The sequence below is a fragment of the Camarhynchus parvulus genome, chromosome 3, assembly GCF_901933205.1.
Source record: "Camarhynchus parvulus chromosome 3, STF_HiC, whole genome shotgun sequence".
Lineage (NCBI taxonomy): Eukaryota > Metazoa > Chordata > Aves > Passeriformes > Thraupidae > Camarhynchus > Camarhynchus parvulus.
In genome coordinates this window covers 61,412,481-61,440,237 of record NC_044573.1, presented here as the reverse complement: position 1 = coordinate 61,440,237, position 27,757 = coordinate 61,412,481, and the positions used below count along the sequence as shown (strand labels likewise).

Sequence of the window (27,757 nt, the reverse complement as noted above, 5' to 3'; positions counted from 1 at the left end):
CATGACAAACAATAGTTTATCTTTTTTATTTTATTTTATTTTTTATGGAATGGATAGTATACAGTCCAAAATACGGTCTTCTTATTCAAAATGTGAACACTTGGAGGTGTGCAGAAAATAGTCCTTCCTGATTTGGAAAAGGAACTACCAACATGTAATCAGTATGGTTTGTAGAAAAGGCTACAAAACATGAAGAGTACGTCTGTAGATACTTGTGAGGAGAGGGGTGGTGATATAAAATGAGAAAGCAGCTCTCAGCTATAACAAGTAGAGAATGGTGTCCTATCGCTGTCATATTTCACAGGTATGCAAGGCCTTGTGGAAAGAAATAAACAAACATGCAGAATTGAATTGTGGACCTAGAGGATGGCTACAACAGCCAGCAGAAAAACATTTGAAGATCCTGATGTTTATTAGGTGATTGAATAATTTGTCAAGGGAAATTCTTAAATACAATCATCAGATAAGATTAGCAACTGCAGGTCAGCCTTTATTGTACAGGATCCTCCAGCATTACAGCAGGGGAATTTACTTTTCAGTCCTAGCACATAAGGTCTTATGAATAAAAAACAGAAGCAGAATAGTGGACAGAAGGAGAGAAAAAGTGTATTCCATTACTCTCATCAGATACATGAATAAGACGTTTGGCAACTACCAATGAACAGATATTGCTTAAATATATGAATGCTCTTCTATACATTCTGAGACCAAAAAAAATTAAAACCCCAAAGAAAGTGGCAATTTAAAATGCAGTCTGCTTCCTGAAGGTGTTGAATAATTATGAATCTTGCTTTGGAAGGTCACAAAATTCCCCCATATTTTGTAGAAATACTGCAAAAAATAGTGAGATAGATAGATAGATAGATAGATAGATAGATAGATAGATAGATAGATAGATAGATAGATAGATAGATAGATGATAGATAGATTTTCTTTAGGTTATGTATGCTTGGTTTCTTGAGACTAAATCTGAAGTGTTGAAAAAATCCAGGGCTAGTTCAATTAGGCTGTTATTTAGTAAGTTGTAGTTGAATGATCAGGTCTGCACTTCTAATATAATTAATACAATTATATAATAACTACTATTAATAACTAATATAATTGATATTACACGCCTCTCTATTGTAGCATTACCCATTTGAACAAAGAAAGAGATACAGATTAGTCTCAAATTAAAATGTCAACTGTTTGCTGAGATGCAGGTTTTCTGCTGGGACTGACTACTCACTAGGTCACTAGACACTGTGTTAGGGAAAAGGAAGAATTTATTTGTAATTCTCTCGTATGTGTAATATTTTTATTCATAGGCACCATACTTATAATCTGGTTTTGTCTCAGACTGAGCTAATGAACTAAGTTTACCTCAGCTGAGAGTGGAATTGTTAATTCTGTGTTTCTCTCTTCCTCCCTACAGTATGCTGTCTGGCTGGTCCTTTGGGTTACATGGAACGTGTTTGTTATCTGCTTCTATTTGGAGGCTGGAGACCTTTCAAAGGTAGTTAGATACATTTAAGCCATCAACTCTGTTAACATGCCCCAGACTGTGCTCTGTTTTACTCATTCTTTTAGTGTTACCTAAATGAATGTCGTAGTATGATGTAAATTTGAAATATTCTGGGCCTGTTAGAAGCTTTTAAACAAGACAGTAATGAATGTACACACTCTGATGCTCACAGCAATAATTGTATATATTTTTTAAAAGAAAATTACCTCTTTTTGTCCCCATCAGTAGCCCTGCAATGCAAATTCCACCCATGTGAGAGACATTAATTAATGGTTTCATTAATAAAAAACATTGCCATCTCAGGAGCAAACAAATTTTTATTGTACCTTTTAGCTTGCTGTTACTTAGTTGGATTCCTTTCAGGGGTCTTATACATAGCATAATAATTGTAAAACAAGGGGTTTTTCATTAAATTAAAGATGTAAATTGAGGTGCCAGAACAGATTGCCATTTGGCTTCATCAGTTTTTTTAAAGTTTATGCTTCTGGTATGAATTTTTCCTTGAACACTTATACATAGTAAAAATCTATAGCAAAAATAAATTTTCCTAAGAATGACATATTTATAGAGTTTATTGACAGTGTGATAATGCATAAAGTGGCAGTTGCTAATGGCCTCATACCAACACTCCTACTTTCCAAGGTGTTCCCAAAAAGCTGGCAATTTTGGGGATAAAAGATTAGCAACAATTTTTTTAGGGTAATATACTTCAATTGAGTCTAGTTATTGCTGAATTGTGCTCACACTGCTGTGAACTGACCATCAAGGAGAATCCCTCATGTCGAACACATCACATTGTCTTCTTGACTCAGATTTTAATTTTTTTACCTGATTATAGGGAGTTTAGCCCAAGTGTAAGTTACAGATGTAATCCTCTGATCCTTTGTGAGTTACTGATACCTTTTTATGCCGAAGGTTAAACACAATTATAGGAAAAATAAATGAGGCAGAGATACATCCTTGCATGTTGTTTCTTTCAAATCACCCCCAAAGTACAAAAACTACTAGAGATAAGGTATTTCATCCCCATGTGTTCTGTTTCTTCAAAGATGCTGACTTCAAAAGGATCAAAATTTCATTTCCTGAGGGTGTAAAGTAATTTTCTGCAGGTAAAATGTTAGCCTTTCCTGGTTTTATACTTTCAGACGGGCCAAATCTCATTAAAAGCTTGGCAAAAACATAGCAAATAAAAGGACTTGCATATATTATCTTTTATTTGGTCAAAATTCTTTCTTTGTTGTCAGGAGAACTAAGATATATAACAAACCTGGCACCTGTTGTACAATCATACTCTACTCAATCCACCCTCTTTCCACCTGCTTGTTTCAGCCACCTGCATTCCTAAACTTGTAAATGTTGGGATGCTTATCCTGCCTCAGGAAGTGAATGGGGGTGGGAAAAATGGAGGAAGGAGAAGTAGCTGTTTGAGCACTGGGTATAAAAACTGGGTAAGGACACAAGTAAGGGCTACGTGGAAATAAAATAGACCACAAATAGTACCTAAACCTTGAAATTATTTTTTTTTCTGAAGTCATCATCTAGAATGTTTCCCAAACATTCTAGATGATGACTTCCCAAACCCAGTCATAGGGTTCAGGTCTATATTTGAATGCAGTTTAATCTTTTATTTGGTCTCTAGAGGTATTATTTGCTCCAGTGATATGATCTGCCTTGAAATACCCAGTAGAGTATATTCTTTCCACTTCAATTGGCTTCCAGAGCACCAGAATTGGTAAAGAGAGGGAGAAAAGGAAAAGTTCAGAGAAAAATGGATTTTAAAAAATGGTAGAGATCAAGTAATTATCTACAAAAGATCTAATTCACATGAGGGGCATCATTCTCCTCTCCTTTTCAACTCAAATGCAATGTCAAGACTTCCCCACATGGGAAATATTCTAGAAGATCTAGTGCTTGGAAATATCTAATCTAATAATACATCTAATGCAAAGATACCCCACTATTCAGGTTGGTACAACATACCCCCCCATTCTAGATGCTTCAGAGGCTCTGGCTGTTTTACAGATGTAGGCATCTTACAGAATAGATCGTTTCAAGTGTAATGTTTCTCAGGCCTACTCATAAATCTTGCACTGAATCTTCTTTATTATTTATATTTTCATCTGAGAATAACTGCAATGTTAGATCTGTGGTAATAAACCTGGGTATTTTCTTTGTTTGAAATGGTATGTAGAATCTTGAGAAAAGCTCTGGGTCTGAACTAGTGCTAAATAGAGAATAAAAAACAACCTTTAAGCAAGTACCATAGGGACGCCTCTGAGACTGTAAACCATGAGAGAGGATCCTGTGCAGCATGGCTTTAAGAATTAATAGTTTAAAATTACAGCCTAATAATAGTTCAGATTGGTATAGTTTATTTCTATATGTATTATTTATAGCTTGCTACAAAATAAAATAAAGAGAAGGCAGGTTTTTTTCCCAAAGTTTTAAGAAAGCTTTTATTCTATGTGTACAACAATTTTTCCATCATCATCTGCTGAGAAAATGGAGAGGACATATTTCAATTGTTAATATACTTATTTTACTTGTGGGGGTGGAGGTCATGACATTTTTACAGTTTCTCCTTATTATACTGAAACAGGTCTGTAAAGACTGAGAAATTTTCAGAACAATGAGATAAGCATCTCTAAAGAGACTGAGGAGATTCAAGGACTATTTGTGAACGTCCATGTAAATCTGTTTGCATTATACACCTTTACAATCATAGATATCTTGTGGAAAATGGTGTCACACCAAGTATTTTCTGTCCTTGAGGCACAGTTATCTTTGCTGAAACTCTATCACAGCAGGATAGAATATTTTTGGCTTTGTAAGTATGGTTTGTAACAAAGAGGAAGTACAATCACTTGTTCTTAACCTTGATTTTTATGTAGATCTGTGAATAAATGCCTAGAAAACCCACTTCACAGGCTTCCTTTTCAGTATTATTCTCCAAAAATATTTAATTAGTTTGTGTGTTGTTTTGCTTACTTGTGACTGCCATACTGTCTATAAGTAGGACTTTAAGGTGTCAGGACTGGTAATATTTATTTTGGCCTGTGGCTAACCAAATGTAGCACATGAAAAGCATAACCTCATCTTGAATGAGGCACATCTGAAGTACACTAGTGAAACAAAACAACAAAAAAAAAACATAATAGAAAGCATTTCTGAGAAAATGTAATATTCCTGTGATTTTTTTAAACCCAGGAAAGTAGACAAGGAGATAAATTCAGCTATCTCAGAACAGCAGAAAATACTCATGTGATTAAGAACAGCACTCTTGATTCAGGGCATTTGAAAGCTTCCCCTAATGATGTCTAATGATACCACAAGCAGAAAATAAGCAGAATAAGAACTATCATACTCCCATTTTTAGTTTTGAAATGAATAAACAGTTTTTGCTGGAAGTAAACCTTTCCTGAGGTTGCACTGGTCCCATCGCAAGCTTTGGAGGGGAGACTCTATTGCTGTCAGCTGCTGGAACTCAAGGCAGAGGCTGGGCTTGGGGTGCTGGACAAGGGGCACCTGCTGGGCCTCAGCAGCCCTTGCTGTACAGGGTCCCATCCTTGAGTCAGGACTTGTGGTTCTCTTTGCATTCAACTCTATTTGTGTGACCAGATCCAAGAATTCTCCTTTCACCGTCGCCTGGCTGAGCTCCATAATCACTTTACCATAGTCTCCACAGTGGTATGTGAATACAACCAAAAGTACACATCTGAAAAGCTCCTTTTAACTGTCAAAATTGACTTAGTTTCTATTTTTTTGGCATTCCTGATGTCTTTCTTATTTACAGAAAAAAATTATGTTTACTATATTAAATCATTAGGTTGTACTTATATATTTTTACACAAAAATTAGGTGTTTGAAAGTCAAACAGTCTGATATCAAGAAATGCCAGAATTAAGATTGCTTGACTAAGCATGATTTAGCTCTTTTCTACATTCATTTTTACATATCTTTTAATGATGAAGTCACAACTGTGTATTTTTCTTTAATCTCTCTACCACATAGCCTGTTTCAGAGATGAAGTTTTGGCAGTTGAGTGAGGCTGCCATACTTCATCTTACTCCATATACTGCGGCTGTCAGAAGAAGCTTAATAACAATATAAATGTAAATCCTGCAGTTCAGTTCTGATCTGAAAACATGTAGAATAAGAATATAAAAGGTTAGGTACAGAACTCTGGCACCTAAGATCTCTAAGCACAGAAGTGATATTGTGTACATAGATACATAGATCACTGGGTGTAGTCAAACTGTGATTCCTCATTATTCATTATATAGGTTCAAGCAACTGTTCTTAATAAAAAAATAAAAAAAAAGGAGTTTCTATTTGCATTCAAATCATGTTACTTCCTTTCCTATATTGCCCTGTACTGCAACAGTGGGAACATGAAACAATGAGTTTAAAATATGCACTTATTTAAAATTGAAATTGTTAAATATAATGCAAAGAACTGAATTTTCTGTAGTTATTAAAATGTAAACATAAAGGAAAATGTAATCAGGGTGTTTTCTGATAGAAGTTTTAAGGGAAATTAAATGTTTCTGAACACTTTCTCTCCTACCCACCACAAATAACTGGAAGTATAAGATAACTTAGACTTACAAAATCACAGACTTATTCATGCTGGAAGAGCCCTCTCAAGGTCACTTAATCCGGTCTCCCACTCAGAGCAGCACCAACTTGAAAATTCTATCGTGTTGCCCAGAGTTTTAGCCAGTCGAGTTTTAGAAGTCTTCAAGGATGGAAGTTTCACAACTTCTCTATTTCTTAACCATTGTCATTGTAAAAAGCTTTCTCCTGATATGCAGCTGAAATTTCCATGGCTGCAATTTGTGGCATTGTCTCTTGTTTTTTCACTGTGTGCCTCTGAGAAGAGTCATGCTCCAACTTTTCTCACATTCTCTTTAGGTTTTTACGTGAAGGAGTTTCTATTTGTTCTTTTTGTAGTTGACTTCCTATTTTCTAACCACAGATAGTTTGTTGAACTTCACAAGAAAAATGCTAGTTACCTTGTAATAAATAATCAGTTTATTTTTCACACTTTTGCCTTACTATGGGAGAAAAATGAAGGGTCTTCACACAAATGGAAAGCTATATAGTATCTTATGTATATAGGTTATCCATGTTTGGAAAAAGTAGTAACACATTAGAAAAGAATTAGAGTCCTTTAGTTCAAAGACAATTCAACTTATGCTAATATTTAAGTTTCCTTATATTGTATTTAACAAACTACTGACAATCTTGTGTATAAACCCTGCAGTCTAGTAAAATGATGCAAATATGTACTCTTCCCTATTCCTGCTGAGATAAGTGAATCAGGAGGATTAACCCAAACTTGATGAAGCCTCCTGAGTAACTGCTAGGGAGCAGTAGGAAGTCAGTATCATGGCATTGTTAGGGAATACCCTTGGGGAGAGAGTCAGCTCTGCAAAGCTGAAGGAATAAAGATTTAGGGAGAGAGCTTGCGGCTGTTTCATTATCTGCAAGTACTGCCCACTCTGTAGCTGGAGTGCAAGCTAGTCTGTTTTCCATATCATGAAATCATGGGAATAAAGACAAACATGAGAAATCTTGTCCAGCTGCCAATGTGCACTCTGTTTAAAGTCAGTGTTTGCATACTCATGGCCATGGTTCATAGTAAAGTAAAGCCAGAAGGTACTTCGGGATGCAGCCATCAGTTCTCCTGCCTCCAGCCAGACCCAGCCAGCAACATGCACTGTGGGAGAGCAGCTGATGCAAATGATCTCAAGGAGGAGATGAGCATTTTAAAAATCCACCTACAAATGTTGCTCATCCATGAGCAACTTTTTATCACTGAGAAATCCTCCTTTCCCTTGTTGATCTGAAATGTTAGTCCAGGATTAGACAGATATTGCTGACTTTTAGTCACTGCAGGGCAGCCCATTCTTTTTCTTATCCTTTTCCATTGGGTTACTCTAATGAGAAGAGGCAGCAATGGTCGTAGCACCTCCTGTCAACAAATTAGCACCAGTAGAAATTGCTGGTGGAAATAAATGGAGAGGATGGGAGGAAATATGGAACCTATTTTTCCTCCAACTGTTCCCACTTGTCCCTACCATTTTATTGCACAAAATTATGAGGACCAGCCAGAAATACACCTTGTAGTAAGTAGTATTTTTCCATTTGAATATCCCAACCTTGGCAAGCACAGATCCACCTATGTGTCTGACTTTCATATACCACTGCTTGGATTGATACCTAGCTGCTCTGAAATCCAGTTTATATCCTTATGCAAATTAACTGCAATAATGCAAATTACTTCAGGATATGATTTGCATAGCTTGTCACTCATGCTGCATAAAAAAAACATGCTGGGTATGAGTGCTGAACACTTTATCCAGCTAATATGCTCTGATTTTAAAGGGAGGGCTTCATACATAGATGACGATGAGGAAAGAATGAAACAAAAGAAATGGGTAATTCATCTTCAGCATAACTCAGTTGTAACAAAGCAATGAACTTGGCAAGAAAGATTGAACTTACACCAGTTATGCATTCATTCTACATTACTTTGTGTCCATTGGTATTATTGTTATACTGCTTTGATTCCACATTTGCTGATTACTTTTGTAAAGCAGTGGTCATTAGCAGTTAAATGTCAATGTCATACATGCTCTAATAAAACAACCTGCAGGATGGTTAATTTTGAACATATTACCTTCCTTGGATGTTGTTTTAACAGATGTCCTGTTAAGATAACAGAGAAATTAAATTAGTTTTCAACTCAAAGCATCTGGTTAACTTTGTAGGTAAATGCCTTTGAGCAGTAAATCTGACCAGGGTTTTCAGATAAATAGCTATCAGAATGTTTTAAGTAAATGACTTTATTTTTTCACTTCTATTACTTAGGGCACATTTGACATGCTTGATCATATATCTAACAGATGAAAATTGAAAATAGTGCTGGCAACCAGCAGTGTTAGGTTATTCAGGGGGTAGTTTCATGGGTAGATACTATTAAGCATGCTTATAGTTTCAGAAAATTTAGTTCTGCAGCAATTTTTAAACCTCAAGATCTTTACCAGCTGGAAAATAACTGATTATAAAATGTAATCTGTTTAATACTGTAGACATAGCATATGGTGGAATGCATTTAGATAAAAGTGGAATTTTTTCATCTTTTTAATGGTGAAGTAAATTATGATAGCAAATCATTCAAAGTATAGAAAAATATGAAATATGATTGTATATATTTTGCTAATTGTAACAGTTTTATCTTTTAAAATCCTGGGACATATTTTACATGAATTTATGAATAAATATACATCTTCCTGTTGATTTATTTATGCTCACTTTTCCCACAATTCAATAGCTTTGCACCGAATACAGGAACACATGAAAATAAGACTGGTTAGGTGGTAATTCCATATGATTATTTACTTATGTGTGTGTTTACATATATATTGAGTACATTAGTTATACTGTTGAGATTGGAAAGCATGCACTTTAGCATGTACCTTAAAGCTGCATATATTATAGTTACATGAAGGCTTTCCTGTATATCTAAAGGCAGTGCCATGAATATTTCTGCAAGTCTTTCACACTTTACAGCCAAGACATTGCAGAAAAATATCCAAATATATATTTATAATGTTACTTTTTAATATTTATTAATTATATTGCAGTACCATCTAGTGGCCCCATTTTGATATCAGGGTGCCATTATACCCTGAGCCCTTGACACACATAATATAAGTAAACTAAATGGTACATACTCTTACTCTTACTCTTACTCATACTCTTGTGATTCTGTGAGAATGGGAGATGGATACCAAAAAATAGTAGATTGCTGTGAAAATCTAAAACAGTGTTATATCTTTGGAATTCTTCATGAAGTCTGGATTTTCACAACTTTCTTGTCCTAATTATGCCCATGTTTCTCATCTCGGTGAGGATGGATAGTTGAGTGACACAAAGCCCTACTCTTACAGCATTTTATGGTCCATTTCAATGAGGAAAATCCTTCTGTATGCTGCAGTGCACCACTGCTAGCACTTCACAAGTTGTTTAAGGCACTGGGGAAAAACTGTAGATTTTGCTTAAAATGGAAGATCAGAACTGAATTTATTTCTATTCAGGCAGATGCTCAGAAGATCACAGCTACAGAATGCGTGTTTTCCATGGTAGCTCATCTGGGAATTGTCCATGCCTCTCATACACAGAACCTTTACTATGGCTATGTGAGTCAGCTATGGACAAGTGCTGAGGGGGATTTACCATACTTGAAAGCAGGGGAGTCTGCCAGAGCAGCCACTCATCTTTTGTGAAAGTCTAAAAGCATACAAAAATATGCTCTGCTTTTTAATATTCACTGTCTCATGGCGTCAGCCTTGTGACATTATTTTTTGGGGTACAGGTGCAATACTTTAATACAGACACTAGCAATTTTTTTTCTAAATATGCAATGGCTAGAATATACTTTTACCACATCTACTCTTCCTCTAAATATAAGTATATAATTGAGCTTCTAATTAGAATCTATCAAATAAACTCCATCTTGTGAGCCAGGGGTCCACCAAAAATTTCAAGGCAGCACTAAACCCATGCATTTTCTGAGGAGCTTTGTGTTATTTGGAATTTCTGAAGGAAGCCATTCTGATCCTTGTGTCACTAAAAATTATGCCAGTGTAAATCCAATAGGAAAATGAAATTCCATATTGCCTTCAGCATCTTTTTACATATGGATAAGCATTTATTGAACCTGAGAAAGCAGTGTGAACTGTGAAGTACTTACTCTTTGTTTTTGATCCTGTTTAATATAGAAACCCCATACTCCTTTCTCACTACTGCAATGGTAGCAAGAGGCTCACAGGCCATGCACTGAAAAAGGCTGTGGTGGCTAATCACCTGTTACAGCAGTTCATCATCTTGTAGCACTCTATATTTGCAGTTGCCCTTCTGCTGGAGGCCCCCACTCCCATGGTCCTGCCCCTTGAACACCCATGGTCTGTCTCTGGGCTGAAAACACAGGTGTGCCTTAAGGCACTTCAGGCAGCCACATAAAATTCATTCTTACACAGACACAACTTTGCACTGGAGCATGTGAATAGCTCCTACAAAAGGCTCTACTAGAAAGCTAAGGAGACAGTAATGTGTTTAAACTGTCACAGATATTTCAAAGTGAATGTTTACCTTAGTCACAGAGCCATGCTACGCTTTCTGCACTTCTAGTGAGAATTTATACTCACTAGATAAATGTCCTCGAACATTTAAACAGCTATTTCAAATTTCAAGAAGCATGTTGGAATGTAGCTATTCAAGACAGAACAGAAATTAATTTTTCCTCTTGCAATACTGTAGAAATATTTTAAATATTATTAATCTTTTTCATGTAATTTTCTTCCTTTCTCATTCCCATGAAAAGAATGTCTCCAAAACTGGTACTGAAAGGAAGTGATCTGTGGTATATGGATAAGTGAATTAACTGATGTCAACTTCAATAATGGTGTGGGGTTAGCTGATGATTTTCTGATAATTGTCTGTAGTAAACAGAAGAAATATTCTCTCCCGTTGACTTCAGTGCTGTCTCACTGCAGTTGACAGCACACTCACAATTGGTTTTATTTTGTTGATTCTCTACGCTCAGAATGAAGCACTATATATGAAAATGTTTGATGTCCTTTTCTAATAACCCATTAAACTCAATGATTACCTTAGTGAATTTATCCCCAGAAGATAAATTTACTCTAGTGTTGTTTTCAAAACTTGCTGCTGCTACTTCAATTATGGTAATTTTAAGGGGCATCCTATCTGTTCAGGAGTGCTGTAGTGTGGTGCCACATCCCTCTTATCAGACCACCACAAATACCTGTTTGTTTAGAAATTGGATTCCCTGTTTTGAGGGCAGGATTTGATTGATTGAGTAACCTTAGAAATTGAACTGAAGTGTGGTTTATTGTGGGTTTCACACTAAGAGCCTGTTCTTCAGCAGGCCACAGTGTAACTCAGGCTATTTTTCTTCCTCCCTACAACAGGTGGGTAATTCAGCAATAATGAGGTGATCAGTAAAGTGCTGTGTCTATCTCACTGGTATCTTTAAACTGCCAATGAATCCTTTTATGGAAAATCTACTGTTTGCAATGCAGAAGGATAATAAGATCAGTGTTAAAAAATATCTGAAGAATCTCATCTATGGATAATTTGAGATATACCTCACTACTCAAATGAAAAAATAAAAGGGGTTCGATTTGTCAAGCCTTTTATCATATCATAAAAGTGAAGGGCTCTCCTTTCATAGGGCAGCCTCATAGAAGAGGTCCTTCTGTGGCTTCCAATCAGATGCACAGAGCACATCCTCTCTTTCTTTTCTTGGCAATTTATACTTGTCACTTCTCTCTTTTCCTCCATCAGCTTATTAAAGCTGATCACTTTTTATCTTGCCTTTGCTCACCTCTGGCACATTACTCTGACACTTAGCACATCCAGAGGTATTTTATCTTGATTTGGCTAAACTGGGTGCTTGTTATTTGGGAGCCCAAGGAAACACTGTATTTGAGTGCATGTTCATTTAGGTATTTCTTTTAACCACCATTTACAGAACACACTAACTGTTGTTGCTCTTGACTGCCCATTGTACCCAAAAGCACTTGATTCAAAGTGTCCCACAAATGCTCTTAAATCACAAGACGTTTATCCTGCTGCTGTAATGATGGAGATTGATTTTCATTAGGTGGAGAAGTTAAGCAGTTGCAACATATTTATCTAAAAGTTTGACTTAAAGACATCTTTTTTTCCTCGTTGGAATGCCAATATGAAGTTTATGTCTTCATAAACTGTGTATGAAATAATAATAGAAATTTTAATGAAACATTGTTAAATATATTGCCGATATAATTGAAGTAATATACAGTATAAAAACTAGCACAAGTATTCACATAAGAATTATGTAAAAATTGATACTGAGGGTTGTGCAAAGCTTGCCCATGATTATCATCTACCCAACTGTATGTTATCCTAGGTGTTCAAATGGCCATGTAAGAAACACTGCCAAGAGCAATACTGAGAGGTTCCTCCACTGGAAAAGCTTCTTCTTAAGCCTAGAGAACTAACCACTCACTGTGATTGAAAAACTGACTTATACGTGCATACATACATACATACATACATACATACATACATACATATTAGATCAGTGTTTTCCACTTCCTTTAAAGTATTTCAATCACAAAACGACATCCAACTCAGCACAAGGATATTCACATAGCATAATTTGCACAGAATTAGAAATCTTTGCAGCTTCTAAATATGCATTTCTCATGGTTGACAAACAATGACGGGGTTAAAAGCGTGAGATGTTTCCTAAAATTACAACTTCTGGCTGTTGTGTTTCCCTTCACGAATTCTGTGGTTTTAATTTTTAATGAAGGAAAAAGTCATGAGCTCAGACAGCTGTTTGGAAGAAGAGGCTACAGGAGAGCTCAGTAACAACCGACTATGATACTATATAATTATATTTTTTTCTCTTCATTAGCATATACAACCTGCTGCAGGAATGAGAATATAATGATAATTGCCAGACTCTTGGGTTTTCACACTTGGAAATAGTGTAAAGTACAAATCTAAAGTAATAGGGATTACTTCAAGAAATGTTTCTGTCTGCATAGTGAAAGCAGGAGCTTGTAGCAGACTGGAGATTTAATTGTGATGTTAAATTTCTGGCAAAACATCTCCAGGAGATAATAGCATTTATTCTCATTCTGGTCTCAAAGTGAAGATAAGTGTAACACTCATTCTTTAACTTCCCATTAAAGGATGTTTGTCTGTGTCACAGCATGTAGCATTAATGATAGATTCTGCAGAGAAAAGTTGCTGCTATATGAAAAATCACTGGAGACAAAAGTTTATTGGAAAAGCTTACATGAGAAATTTCTTTGATTCTTGTACACATTTTGTTTAGCTTTAGGCAATATTTTCATTTTTTCATTAGCACAGTAATGTCTCTGTTAAAAAGATTTTATAAAAATATTTTTTTTTTTACACTGAGATATCTGTGTGCTGTAGAAGACAGTACTCCTTTGTTTCCTGTCACAGAGTTGGTGTCAAGTACCATCTCATAGAGGCAGTGCAAAATACTGAGAATTTGTGGCAAAATGGTAATAAGTAGAGTGTTGTTTCACATATAACTTAGATCATTGATAATCCTAAGTCTAAAATTATTTTCAAATACTCAAATAATCTTCCTTCTCATCAGGACATGTCCTGGTGTCTTGGTAACCTCCCATACCCATAGGATGTGCCCCTTTCCCACGTGTAATCCTTCACTCTCTCTTACTCCTTCTTTTTACATTTCCCTTGTTTTCCTGGACACCTGCCTGATGCAGGTGGTGCTGGGCTGAAACATTCTTTGGAGATCCCTAGTTCTCTGCCTAGACTGCCAACATAGCTCAGAGGGAATACCTGACTTCTAGGCAGCTGAAGTTAAATCTCCTGAATCCAACCCTACGTGCTTATCACCCACTGAATTCATGGCACTTAGGCACTAACAGGATACCTTCCTTTAACAACGAGCTCCTAATATATTTAAAAATCTGGTGGCATGGAGCCTGCATTGCATTTAAATAGAAATTTAAGTGTTTAGTCTGTTAGTAATTTCTGAAAATTAGACTTGAATTCTAGCAAAAAAATCCTTATCCTTTCTTGAAAAACCTGCATTTATTGATTTGCCTTCAAGAATAGAAGAAAGAATGGCGATGATGGAGATTTCACTTATAGACATACTGAAAAACTGCTTCTTTTTTTCAGTTCATATTATTTGATTCTCTTCCTTCATTGATTATAATTTTGTTTCAGAGTAAGGCAGTGATGCTGCACGTGAAATAAATTAAAACCTGCCTACCATACCCATGAAACAGTGGAAGTCAGTTTTGAATACCTAATAAAAAACATCATACTGACATGCATATGAATATTAAACTTTCGGTTCAGAACATGGAATAGCAGAATTTCAAAACCTGAAATCCTTAAAAAGGCAAATGAAGTAAAGTACATTCTTCAAAGCAAAGAGCAGTGTCAAGAATTTGTGGCTCTGTATTGATTGGTACTATAGAAGACACTTATAACAAGAAAAATTTGAAAGACTGCATGAAAAATTCAAAGCAAAAGATCTGATATGAAGATTCCCAGTACTGAGGAAGGGACATAAATTCAGCAGACTGAAAAATTTAAGACTATATTTTTCTTAATGGCTGGGTTTTTTTCTGTAGTATTTCCTTTGTGATGGGCTGCATGGTACATGTTAGATCAGGTGAAAAGGAGAAAGAGGCAAACTTTTGAATATGTAAGTCATTGAGTGAATTAATATTTTATTTTGCTTTTTTAGAATTAAATATCAAACTTCATAAATGTAGAACTTCTGTATTTTATACATGGAAATTCACATGGAACTATGTTAAGTATAAAATCCTTTGGGATTATTTACTTTATCATTATTTTATGTCTATATGTTAAAATATATTTATTATGTTGATTCTTCATTTTTCTTCACTGCTGTTGACAAGGTGGATTTTTTTTCACGTTTTCTCATTACTCATATTTTCTATGTATTTTATTTTTATTGTAGTCCTCTGTATTCTTCCCATATACTCTGCAGTCTTTTTAGTATGGAGTATTTTTTTAAAAAAAGCTATTTCAGTTAGGACTTCCCCAGCACCAAGTAAAGCTGACCCATAGGACCTTTAGTGTTTTATTGTAAAACTTCCATTAAGTGCTACTGAATGAGATTTTCTTGGTTTTGCCCAATGCTACAGTGTTGGTTTTCATTTCTCTGTCACTATTACAATCTCCTTCCGTTCTCTGCCATATTTTACTACTTTGCCAAATATTACTTGCTCCCATTCTGTCTGATTTCTCCTGCGTACAGGAAGCATTTTGCTCTTTATGTAATTCACCTTGTTGTTCTTCATTTTCTGAGATCTGCCCTCTGCAGCATTTGCTATCCTTTTTCTGCACTATATAAACAGTGTTAAATCCTATAATCCAATAATTACTGAAAAAATAAATTGACTTGAATTGAGTGGACGCCCACTTTCCTCTTCAAAGGTTTTCTCAGCTTAACACCCAAACACTGATGAATTCTTTTTTGTGAACAGTTTTTAAACCAGCTGTGGAAGTTGTTCTGGTGATTTACATGCACTATGCAATTTCTTTGTATATAAGGGACATCACAGAGTCCAGTGTCATAAGGTGGAATAAATTACGTCCTCTCTACTGTTCTGCCTCTCCAAAACCACCACATCCAAATCACCTGTCACAGAAGAAGGACAGTGATTTTAGGAAGAACTGCTCTTGATAACTCATATTTATTTTACTATTTCATAGGTGCACAGGGATTGATGGATTAAAAATTTTGTTACAGAACTTCAAGATTAATTACAAATTCACTTTTCTAAAACTGTGAAAACAATGGCTGTCTTTCTGATACTCTACAGTTGCTTCATCAGCTTTTTTTTTAATTTGTTCTGCTTTTTTTTTCCCCTGGTTTTTTTTTTTCTAGTCAGAAACTTCAGGTGAGATCATGTCCCTGTTGAATTTAAAAATGGGGGTTTTTTTATTCCATTTACTACAATGAGGCCAATAGCTAACACAGACTTTTCAAGGGCTTCTCAAAGTGCCAAGTTTCAACCCTAAAAGCATAATGATATCTCAAGAATTCTGCACATCAAAAACAATTTCATAATGGAAGAGAATATTTTAGCTTCATTGATATGGAAATCATGTTATGGAGCATGCATCATGAAAGCATTCATTGTCTAAACTGACACTATGTAAGTCATTCATAGATAATTTCCATCCTCACCAAAATGTTGTTAATTTAGATTTAGTGAAAAAGATGTACTTGTACTTATCATCACAAAACACAGATAGACATATGAGTAATAGTATGAGTTCTGTTTTTGTTTTTTGCTTTCATCTTTCTATGCAGCTGGAATATAAAAGGTGTGCAAATCTTAGAGGATCTGAATATGTACATGAAGAAGCAAACATTTATTAATCTATTAAATATAATCTGCTCACCAAATAAGCCTGTTATTTAACTGTGGAACAGGACCATGACTTTGTAGTTCAAATCACTTTACTGAACCTTGAGAGATTTAAGTCCACTTTTCAGCTCTGACAGAGATTTCTTGCAAATCACAGCTTTTACCTCAGCTTTTGCTGTCTGTTCCTGCTACTGTAAAACAAGATGCTTGCAGCTGCCTGCATGAAAAGGAAACCACCATAGTGAGGTTAAATCAGTATTCCTCACGTGCCGCACAGTATTAGTGGAGACACCCCACTCTGCTGGTTCACCATGCCTAGTCCTTTTCATGAAAGTGGAATTACTTAAAGCCTTGATCCTAGAAACAGGTCCCTTTAAGTTTTCTTATGTACAAATTTTTCCCTTCCTTTGTACATCTTCAGCCTACTGCTAATAAGATAACTAGTCAACAATGTAATTAATCTTTCTTGTGCTAATGTTTGTGATGACTTTATCATACTTGTGTATTCAAATTATTTTTGAACTTTATGGGGAAAAAATCTTTTTTTAGAAACTGTTCACCAAATGACTGACAGTTTGGAGTTTTTTCCAAAATATTTTTGTTTTTACTGATTTGATTATTTTAACTGGATTACATGAGTCTATTTGGCATATTGGGTTTACAAGAATGACAGTCAATGAAACAACGCAGGCAGTAAATATGTGGCAGGGTCCTTGTAATGGTCTTTCATCTTTTGCCTGGGCAAAAGTTTTGGGTGATCAGTTCTGGAAAAGAGAGCTGATCAACACTGATTCAGAGAACAGACCAACATTTCAGTCTGTTTTATATTATGTACATGCATCTGTAACTGTACCTTTTCTTTTCTTGTTACATTTGTCTTTTATGTTATAGAGTGAGATGAAAAATATTTTTCTGGAAAAAGTATACTTAAGTAGAGATAAGAAACTGGTTCATGATGCAGTTTTCTGCGTTAAATGAGTGCTTATATCTATGTTTTATTTATTTTTTTTGTGGCACAGAGAAAAGTATGATAAACTGAACAAGATTCTTTTAGAATTTCAGTGACAGTTGCACATAGCTATTAAATTATATTTACTTTAGTAAATTATGCAAGTTGAGCATTTGTACAATATTCTAAGTTCTCAAAACAAATATTCTGTCTTAAATCATGAAGATCAAAAACAATCAATTTAAATGAATACTGATTCATTGAAAGTTTCTGCTTGTCATTTTTTAAGGCATCATATTTTCCTATGGAAAAGGTGATTTCCCCTGATAAATAATGTGGAAAATCAGTTTGAGAAAAGCAAGTTTAATAGTCATTCCTCTGGCATGAAATGAAGTACAGCTGACTTTTTAAACAAGAATCTCAGGGGGAAAAAGAAAATCTGATTTATGTTTAGGCATAACTTTTTATTTTGAAGATAAACAGATAGGTAAAGGAAATCACACAATCTGTATAGAAATCACACAATCTGTAGCTGAACCATAGCAGTATCTGGAGGCAGAGGGATGAACAATCCTTTTTAGATCAGAGAAGAAGAGGAATATCATCAGAAAAAAAATTTAGATATGCAGATTATGATCTAGCCATATTGGATATGATTAAATGTTTCTGGTCATCTACCTTGCTACAGAGGCCAATGCCTCTCTACAAAATATGATGGGATCTTTAGCAATCACAAACGCTTAAGGAGGAGACAACTTATCACAACCATCAGCAAAGGGAAATCTATCAGAAAATGGATTATTTTTCATCCCAGTGTGGCCTCCATCTACAGCTACCCCTCCAGGAGACCCAAGGGTTTTCCATGGGAAAGAATACCTAGAGAGTAATATCATTTCAGTGATGCAAATGCTTTCAGATAGAAAGCCAGGGACTTTGCTGTATAATACTCTCCAAGTAAAAATTCTGTTTATTTCTCTTTTAACTTATTTTTTATATTAAAATATTATTTGGTAATCAAATATCAGAGAGGACACAAAAAATAGGAAGCAAAGAGAGAATTTCCACAAGGGTGGAACTGGCCTAGCAAGATCTGTGCTAACCTTTTCTCCAGCAGAATATTCAGCGCTGCTCAAGCAAAAATGATGAAAAAAATAAGGTTACAGAAATAACTGATTATATCAAGAACTTCAGGCTTGCCAAAGTTGAGTCTAGGTAGAATTGCAGAACAATCTCACAATCTTTGTATTTTGCAAAGTAGCTGATAGGACAAGTTGGCCCTGATAATAAATGCCTCTCAATTACCCGTTAACACTTATCAAGTAGATCTATCATGTGACTAGTTCTTTGAAATCATCAATTCAACACTGAAAAAACAATCTTAAAACTTGCTAGGAAAGGAGCAGATCACCAGGCAAGTAATGTTGTACTACTGACAAACCATAGTGAGCTCCAGTGTTAGGTAAAGTGACCAATTCTTCTCATTTGAAAGAGAAATAATGTATGAAACTGTCTAAGAAGGAATAGGGGTGCTAGACTGGTTTCATGGTGGATGAATGACTGTCACAACTTCCTGGAGTAAGGAATATTTTCCTGGAGTATCTCTGAGTACATTCTCAGGGCTATCATTTCAGTTTAGGCTATGGTTCTCGTGTGTTTTGATTTTCAGAAAATAGAATGTTTTCTGATTTGTTGCTTGTAAATATTGTCCTCTTAAAACAGCAATTAAAAAATAGATTATAAAAAACTGAAGGATAAAGACAACTGAAGCAAATTATTTAGGAATTTACTAGTAATTGGATTTTTGTTTGTAGCTGATGAATCACTCTGCCTGCCTACCCTCCCTCTCCTCTTCTGCTCCAGTAAAGCAGAGAGGAAGACAGTGGTGATAATCCTTCTGGATGGAAATATTTTACACTTGTTTGGTAGGTGATAAATGCTTCATTCCAAGGGGATTAACACAGTGAAGATTCACTGAAGGAGTGAGTGTTTCTGCATGCACACTAAACAATCAGAGCCATGTTGTATCAACAGTAATAATACTTTTTCTGTAGGAACAGCTAATACAGGAGCAACCACCACTTTAAGTTATTTTTTTCTTTTAAATTTTAATATTCTCCTACAGCTACTGTGTTGTGAACTTGTTTAATTGTTGTGGGGATTTTTCTTTCACTAGTTCACACTAATCTTTTCAGTTAAATCTTAATGAAAGTAGTAACAAATATTTCATTTTCTCAGGAAACTAAGGCAATTTTAGGCAACTTAATGTTTTAAGCCAGATGAAGCATTTGTAATGATCAGCATTACAGCCACCATAAAATGCTAATAAATGTATATCCTAATTCATGCAAAGGATATAATATTGCAAATGAAACATATCCACTTTTTGTGGATTCCTATAATTTCTCTAAACATTACAGTTTCATTTAAACCTGTTACTGAAAGAACATGCTTAATTTTCAAGGCAACTGTAAGAGCATTCTGTATTTTTTATCCAAATCAACACAGATTCTAAAATACTGTTGAGAATATTCAGATTTTTTCCTACAGTAATGAAAATAATGTAAAAAAACCTGCAAACATAAAATGAGAAACCGTTTTGATGATTATAAGCTGTTTAAACTCCCTTCTTCCAGATATGACAAATTTATGCTTAAAAATTCTGTTGCTTGGAATTTCTTCAGTCTGCATAGAATAACAAGGCAAATAACCTATCCTAACGTTGAATCTAAACAATATGAGTTTTAAAGGATGATATTAAAAGAGTAAAGTGGAATTGTTTTCTGATTTCTTGATTTTTAAGCACAGAATGTAATAAAAATTCTTATAAAAGAATTTACGGACATTTTATATTTTACTTGTTTTACCTATTCTGTCATGTACTATCCATAGTTATGTCCTAATGTGCAATCAGAAGGCTGCAGTGGAACACCAGGAAAAAAAATAACCCATTAACCTATCTAATGCTAGATATTTCTACTACCAGATGGTATCACATGGATGTTTTTAAATTGTGAGCTTTCTGCTAGAGCTGAGTGCTCCATCTGTGACAGATTAGCTCCCCAAGTTGGAAATACTGCTTTCAGTCCATTTCCCTCCTAAAGACTGAATGTATTACCTTTAAAAAAAGCCATGCTTTGAGCATAATTATCTTTACTTTGAAGCATCATTGTAAGACAGTGTCCAGTGAATTCATGCCAACAGACTGAGCCATACTTGCTCCCACTTGAAGATTGCTTGTCTTGGCAGTCTTTAGACAGGTTATCGCCATTCATGATCTCAGTATTGAGAGTGTTGGGGAAGGGGGGATTTAAACAATTGTATTTTATTTCCCTCCCTTTAGTTTATGCAGTTCTGCCTTCAACAACACAGGATTGCAGGCTAAGGAAATGGAGCCACCTTGCTGATATGTGGTGTAGAAGAGAAGATGAAGGAATGCTAGGCCAGAGTGATAGAGAGCTTGGATGTGAACTGATTGCTGGGGATCTTAATATATCTCCCCTTCAATATTGAGATACCTTCCCTTCACCAGTTCCTTTTGCAGGTTTTTGTGCCTAAGGATTCAGAGTGTACAAAGCATTCAGACTATAAATACACTGTAGGCTGGTCTAGGAGGAATCTCAATTTATTTTTATAATTTCATGGAAATGTTAAAAATATTCCAAACAAACTAATGAAGATAGGATTCTGAAAACATTGAATTAAGAGTCTTTTCTGTTTTCAGTCCCTTGACATTAATTGCACAGCTTAAATGATAGACAATGCATTTAAAATAACTATTAAGCTAAGAGAAAAAAATCCTAATAAGTCACACTATGGTATTTTTCTGAATAAAATGTCATTTTTGCTATTTGAAAAAAGGTACCAGTGATGGCTACTTAGATATTGAATTTAATGCTGAAATATTGTAATTTGTAAAGTCATCATAGATAAAAAGCCATCAAAAACTGCATTTACAGTGCTTGGCTTATAATAGGTCATTTTATGGCTTTGTTTAGGCTTTCCAATATGCAATGTACTCATGATGGCAGAAGATAAAATGATGCCTCCTCTGCCGATTTTGGCTATAACATTTAAATGCTGCAGTAACTGGAAAAACTATCTGCATCTTAGTGGTAATTTTTAGTAATTTTTTTGACTGCTAAGAATCTTTTTGTCATATGCAAAACAGAGGGATAAAATTTTTCTATGCTAATGGTGCAACACTAAAAATATCTAAATATTTTCAGAGAACTGATTTGGTGGTTAACACCAAAATTTTTCTTTTTCATGGAATGTAAGGTTTTAGCACTTTAGACATAAATAACACTTGTGGCAATAAAAATGCACAGTATTGGCAAGTCCATTGAATATATTTTCATGTAGATGAAATATTATGTGAATTTTTACTTTCATATTTCTGCTTCTAAAATTGCAATATTTTTTTTAACATTGGATGATATCTCACAGCCAAAAGTAGAACTTCATCATCAGCCTCAAGACGGGGGGAATGTTTGGTGGAATTAGTAAAAATCTTCTTGAACAAGTCGTGTAATAAAGAAGTTTACATGTTTCATCTTTCCTTAAGAAACATTTCCAAGTAGTTCAAATAATGGATTCTGGTTATGGGTTATTTGTGTGAGAATGATGGTGATTGTGCGTGGGGTGACGTGGGTGGTGTACATACTAGCACAAGAAGTATGTAGAGGGCAGGTGTAAAATAATAAAAAACTAGTGCATAAAATATACTGCGCAGAAAAATAATTTTTTTTTTCTTCAATAGGTCTGATATTTTAGGGTATTCCTGTTTTATTGACAAAATTTGTGTATGTTCCTCTTTTGTTGCCTCATTACAGTGTTGGTACAAATAGATGAACAGGTTGAAGGGTAAGTCTTTTCCTTGTCTAATCATTTGCATTATTTAGTGAATTATACTTTTAAAATTCTGGAACATTATTAGACACTATTTTGGAGACACCTTTACTGACAGGTCTGAGATTTACAGAGCATAAATTATCTTAACAAATCTTTGCCTGGGTAGTGGCATGATAAAAGAAGGTACTGGTTCTGTTCAGATTCTATACTGAGGTTTGTGTTCTTTTATTCTTTTATCTAGAAAACATTTAGAAAAATTATAATTGGAGCCATGTATTTAGTCTTTTGTAATTCTAGTATTACATCTTGAGAGTTGTAGTAGATATATACAGATCTGTTGTAGCACATATTTTAGTTGAAGCACATTATGGTTCTCTTTTTAACTTAAAGCTCATAGAAAACAAATGATGTTTTGTCAGAATATGAGGAAAAGTTTTAGTTATGAGGACATAAATTGTGATTATTGAGAAAGTTCATTAAGAAACACCTTGTTTTTCTTATTCTTTTCAACGGTTGCAGACATAAATTTAAATTTAGAATATTCTCAGTAATTATAGTGTAATAATTGTAACAATACTGTGAGCAGTCACCTGCTTTTGAAAATTTTAGTATATGAAAAGAAAGGAAGTTAAGGAAAAAAGAGAGTTGGAAAGTATTACAAGAGATTTTCGATGCTGCACAAGAAGAGCTATAAAATTACTTGAGAGGGAAATATATTTTTATTGTTACTGTAAAGATAACATATTTAGGTAACCCAGTTTAAAAATAATGGCACTTGTCTTAACAAAAATATTATATTCATGGATTTGTGGTGCTTTTTAATGGGAAAATCTTTTAATTTGGCTCTGCTTTGTCTCATCATATATATTGTCTGTCAGAAAAAGTTATTAGAATGGTCACTCATACTGAGGAAGAAAATAGACTCATATTTTGTGGGGAAAGAGTAAAAGGGTCAAGGGTATTTCTTGAAATGTTAGGGCAATTTTGCTTTTACAATTGCTACATACTCTTCTGTTTAAAATTGCATACTTGTAAGCAGAGATGTAAGAAATCCGTTTTAAGACTGTGAGAGCCTGTTATGATCCTCTAGTTTGATCTCTTGAATAACACAGTCCTTTGAATTTCACTGAGTAATTTTTCAGATTCTGATGGAGCTTCTCTTATCTTATGGAAAGGAACTCGTTGTAGTCTAAAAAGATTTAAAGTGATGGAAAATCTATTGTTCTCTGTTTTACTGAGTAGGTGTCTCTGGGACTAAAACAGTGCTCCTATCCCATCTGAATTTTTTTAGCTTCTACTTTCATCCTGTGCATCTTGTTATACCTTTGTCTGCTAAACTCAGTGTCTTGTCAGAAATGTTCTGTTCATATTTATATTGTCTTCCTTCTTGTAACACTTGTCCTGTATCATCTTTACCAAGTTTCAACTATAAAATTACTGCTATTAAATGACTAAGTGATATAGATTAAAATTCTTAAATTTCTCTCTGTGATTTAGATCCAGAATAACTTTTTGAGGTCTTCACAGAACTATTTTCTTTTTCAATTTCCATTCTAAAAAGTCCAGTTCAAACATACACATACTACATATATTTTCAAGGATTTGCATTTTATACTTTGAGATTTAATTCTGTGAATTCTAGTTCATTGATCACTATAGATCTCAAAATCCTTCCTGAGAATGATTTTCCTACTCTCTATGTTGGAAAAAGATTTTGTGAGTGGACTCTTAAATGGATAAAAAAATGGTTGTATGGTTGCATCCAGAGAGTTGTGATCAATGGCTCAGAGTACTGATGGACATCACTGACAATTGGTGTCCCTAGGGGCCTATAATGGGACCTGTGCTAATTAATATCTTCATTAATGACATAGATGAAGGTGTTGAGTGCACCCTCAACAAATTTGCCAATGACACCAAGCAGAGCAGTGTCGTCAACACACCTGAAGAACATGATGCCATGCAGAGGGACCTGGGCACTCTGAAGAATTGGGTCCATGGGAATCTCATGTTTTAACAAGACCAAGTTCAAGGTGATGTACCTGGGTTGAGGCAACCCCAATTATCAACAAGGGCTGGGGCATGAACAGATGATGAACAGATTGAGAGCAGTCCTGCTGTGGACTTGGGAGTGCTGGTGGATGCGAAGCTGGACATGATCCAGCCATGAGCACTCACAGCCCAGAAAGCCAAACTTGTCCTGGGCTGCATCCAAAGCAGTGTGGGCAGCAGGGCCAGGGACGGGATTCTGCCCCTCTGCTATGCTGAGACCTCACCTGCTGTGCTGCATCCAGCTCTGGGGTCCCAGCACAGAGAGGAAGGACATGGACCTGTTGGAGTTAGTCCAGAGGAGGCCACCAAAATGATTAGAGGGAATGGAACACCTCTACTTAAGAGGAAAAGCTGAGAGAACTGGGTTTGTTCATCCTGGAGAACAGATGGCTTTGGTGTGACCTAATTGCAGCCTTACAGTACCTGAAAGGAGCCTACAAGAAAGATGGGATAGACTTTACAAGAATATGTAGTGACAGAAAAATAGGGAGTGGTTTCAAACTGAAAGAGATTGGGTTAAATTCAATTTTAGGAAGAAATTCTTTTGTGTGATGATGACGAGACACTGGAACAGGTTGTCCAGAGAGGTTGTGGATGCCTCGTCCCTGGAAGTGTTCAAGGTCACATTGTATGGAGCTCTGAGCAATCAGGTCTCCCATGCTGCCCATGGGAGAGGTACTGAAACTGGATCATCTTTTAGATCCTTCCAACTCCAACCATTCAATGATTTATGGTTCTATGATTCCAAAATTCAGGCATCCATCAGAAAACTTGTGATGTGTGTTCCTTCTTCCTCATTCTAAAATATTTCAAAATGTATTATTTTGAAAATCTGCCTCAGTCTGTAATGTAGGTATATGTGTAAAAATGTCTGCTCCTCATGAGTGTTCATCATTCCACCATTTTTTTGTCAACTGCAAATTTTTGCTACCATGAATGTGCAAATTCTGCAATAATGAATATTATATAGATCAAGATCTTTGCACTAGCCCACTAAAAATTTCTTTTTGCATAATGGTTCCCAATTAACAGCTGTTTTCTGAAATTAGCCAGTGAACAAGTTTTTCAAAGAATTATTATGTGCTACAGGGAATTTTGCATAGTGCTAATTTTTAATCTGAATGTTGTGCAGACAAGCGCCCTTACAGAAGCCATATTATGTCAACACCCTTTCCTCTGTGAACTGAACTTGTAGCCTCATCAAAAGTTCTGATGAGATCTGTTTTCCATAAAACTGTGCTGATTGGCACTAATTATGCCACCATCCTTTATTTCTTTAGTAGTTTTATGTTGCATCAGCTTTTCTGCGACTTTGCCCAGAACAGAAGTTCATCTAAAGCAGACCATAATTATTTGGGTCATCTCATCTACCCTTTACAAAATACGCTACAATAGACAATTACAGCTCTTTTTCCTTTCGATTATGTTTTAAAAATATAGCCTGAGATCTCCATACAGAATGGAAAGTAGAGTTTGGTGTAGTATGTCCTTGAGAAGGACTTGGGTTGCAGGCCCTGGGACAGCTTGTCTGACACAGGGCAGAATATTAGCAATCTGTATGCAGAGGCTGAAGATCACTTACTTTTCTCATGACAGAGTGCATACTGACAATGCTACTGGAAAGGTTACAACCTGCTTTAACTCTTTTCTGCTCCATTAAGTTGTTCCATATCTCAAATAACATCTTTCAGTGGTGCATCTTCAAAGCCTTTGTCACAGCTCAGTGTTTTGTCTGTTATGGCAGGACATCACAGAGCACACGTCCCAGAGACACCATGAAGATGGATCAAGATCACAGCATGTGTTGTTTTCAGTGATGATGGTTCAGACCTACTTAATTGTATTTAGAAAATAGAATATTTATCTATTATGGATCTGTAGTTCTCAATCTCATGATTTTTCTGTAGTTATAATCTCAGGACCAGATGCTCAACCAGGGTAAAGCAGTGTCAACAGGCAATGCTCTTTTAAATTACATGATGTCATTATGATTTCTACAGCAGCTGAGCAGCCATAATCATTCTGAAATGGCATTAACACAATATTTTGCTTTTACTCCTGAGGAAGAGTTACCAGAGTTGCATGGCATTACCAAAAGCTTTCTGAGATCTTCAAATATTTAGTATGCATTTGGACTATTTCCAGTGTTTTTCAGATTAATACATCAAAAGGTTCCCTCTGAACCTTCTTTCATACCAAAGAATAAAACCCAGGAAAGTAGCACAATCAGAAAAAGAACATTTTAGAAAAAAAAAATCTAATATTTTCATGCCTGCTTTTGCCCTTTCAGAGGAGCACTTTTAGGAAAAGAAAGCTTAGTTTTTCCACTTTACAAACCCAGTCTTCTCTTGTGCAATAAATGAGGTTGTCGTATACAAAGGAAATAGCTATGATTTGTAACATAATTTTACTAGCAAATCAGATACACATTTTGTTGCCATTTTGATCTTGGAAAATAATTGGAGGATTGAATGTTTTTGAAATGTGCCAGCAAAAAATAGTATGCTGGAAGTCCTTTTATTTTGAGGTGGCATTTCAATACATCAAACATCAGCAAAACTCTAGAGGGATTGAAAATACAGTGCAATAACCCTGGTTTCTCTGTGGAAGAAAAAAAGTGTAAACAAAATCAATTTGATTATGCATATTTATAAAAAGTGTATTAAAATGTATTAGAAGCATAAATAAATTTTAGAGAAAGTAAAATATGATCTCCATACTATGCCACAGTTGAGGATTCATAGCAGATGTCACCTTGAGAAACTGCTATCAAATGTTCATGCACATGTACATGTACAAAACTTAATCAAGATATTTCTGCAGACAAAAATACTGCTAACTAAATTTTTTCTTTGGAATTATAGGAAATAGCAGGGAATATCTTTTTTTTTTTTTAATGTAGTTCACATTGCTCTGCAAGGAGTCTACAAAAGGTCTCTGATCCAGAATTCTCCTAAGGAGATTTTGTCTTAGGAAATTTCTAATGCCAATTGATTTTAGAAATCAAGCAAGTTAATTTCTTTGGATGTTTCTGTAAGTTTGCTTCAAATAAGCAAAAAAAAACCAAAACAAAACAAAACAAAGGAAACAAACAAACAAACAAAAAATTTCTCACTTATTCTGGAGGCAATATGTTTAGGTCTGATTCCATGACCTGGGAAAGGCTCAGATATTGTGCTTGCAAAAATGATACCTGAATTGGTTTTTCCAAATTAATATTAATATTCCTCAAAATAGGTTTGAGGTGTTTTCTTTTTAAGTGATTTCACTAAATATTAATTTATAATAGATAAATAATAAATATATTTATATGTATGTGGTCTTGTTATGCATATAATTTTCTGGTCCTGAACACCATTGACTTGTCTGTAAAGAGCATAGGTATTATCAGTGTGT

At 35.1% G+C, this 27,757-nt stretch overlaps 1 protein-coding gene across 3 annotated transcripts in view; it reads left to right on the top strand.

Moving 5' to 3' along the window:
* The window catches only part of NKAIN2 (sodium/potassium transporting ATPase interacting 2), a 517,183-nt gene that overhangs the window by 273,994 nt on the left and 215,432 nt on the right, over window positions 1–27,757 (top strand). For 2 of the 3 annotated variants that reach the window (XM_030944619.1, XM_030944618.1), the window contains exon 3: window positions 1,415–1,495. The exons of the other annotated variant lie outside the window; for it this stretch is intronic. In XM_030944619.1, coding sequence (XP_030800479.1) covers window positions 1,415–1,495 — 81 coding nt within the window. The remainder of the gene's footprint in view (window positions 1–1,414; window positions 1,496–27,757) is intronic. 3 annotated transcript variants of the gene reach the window in all.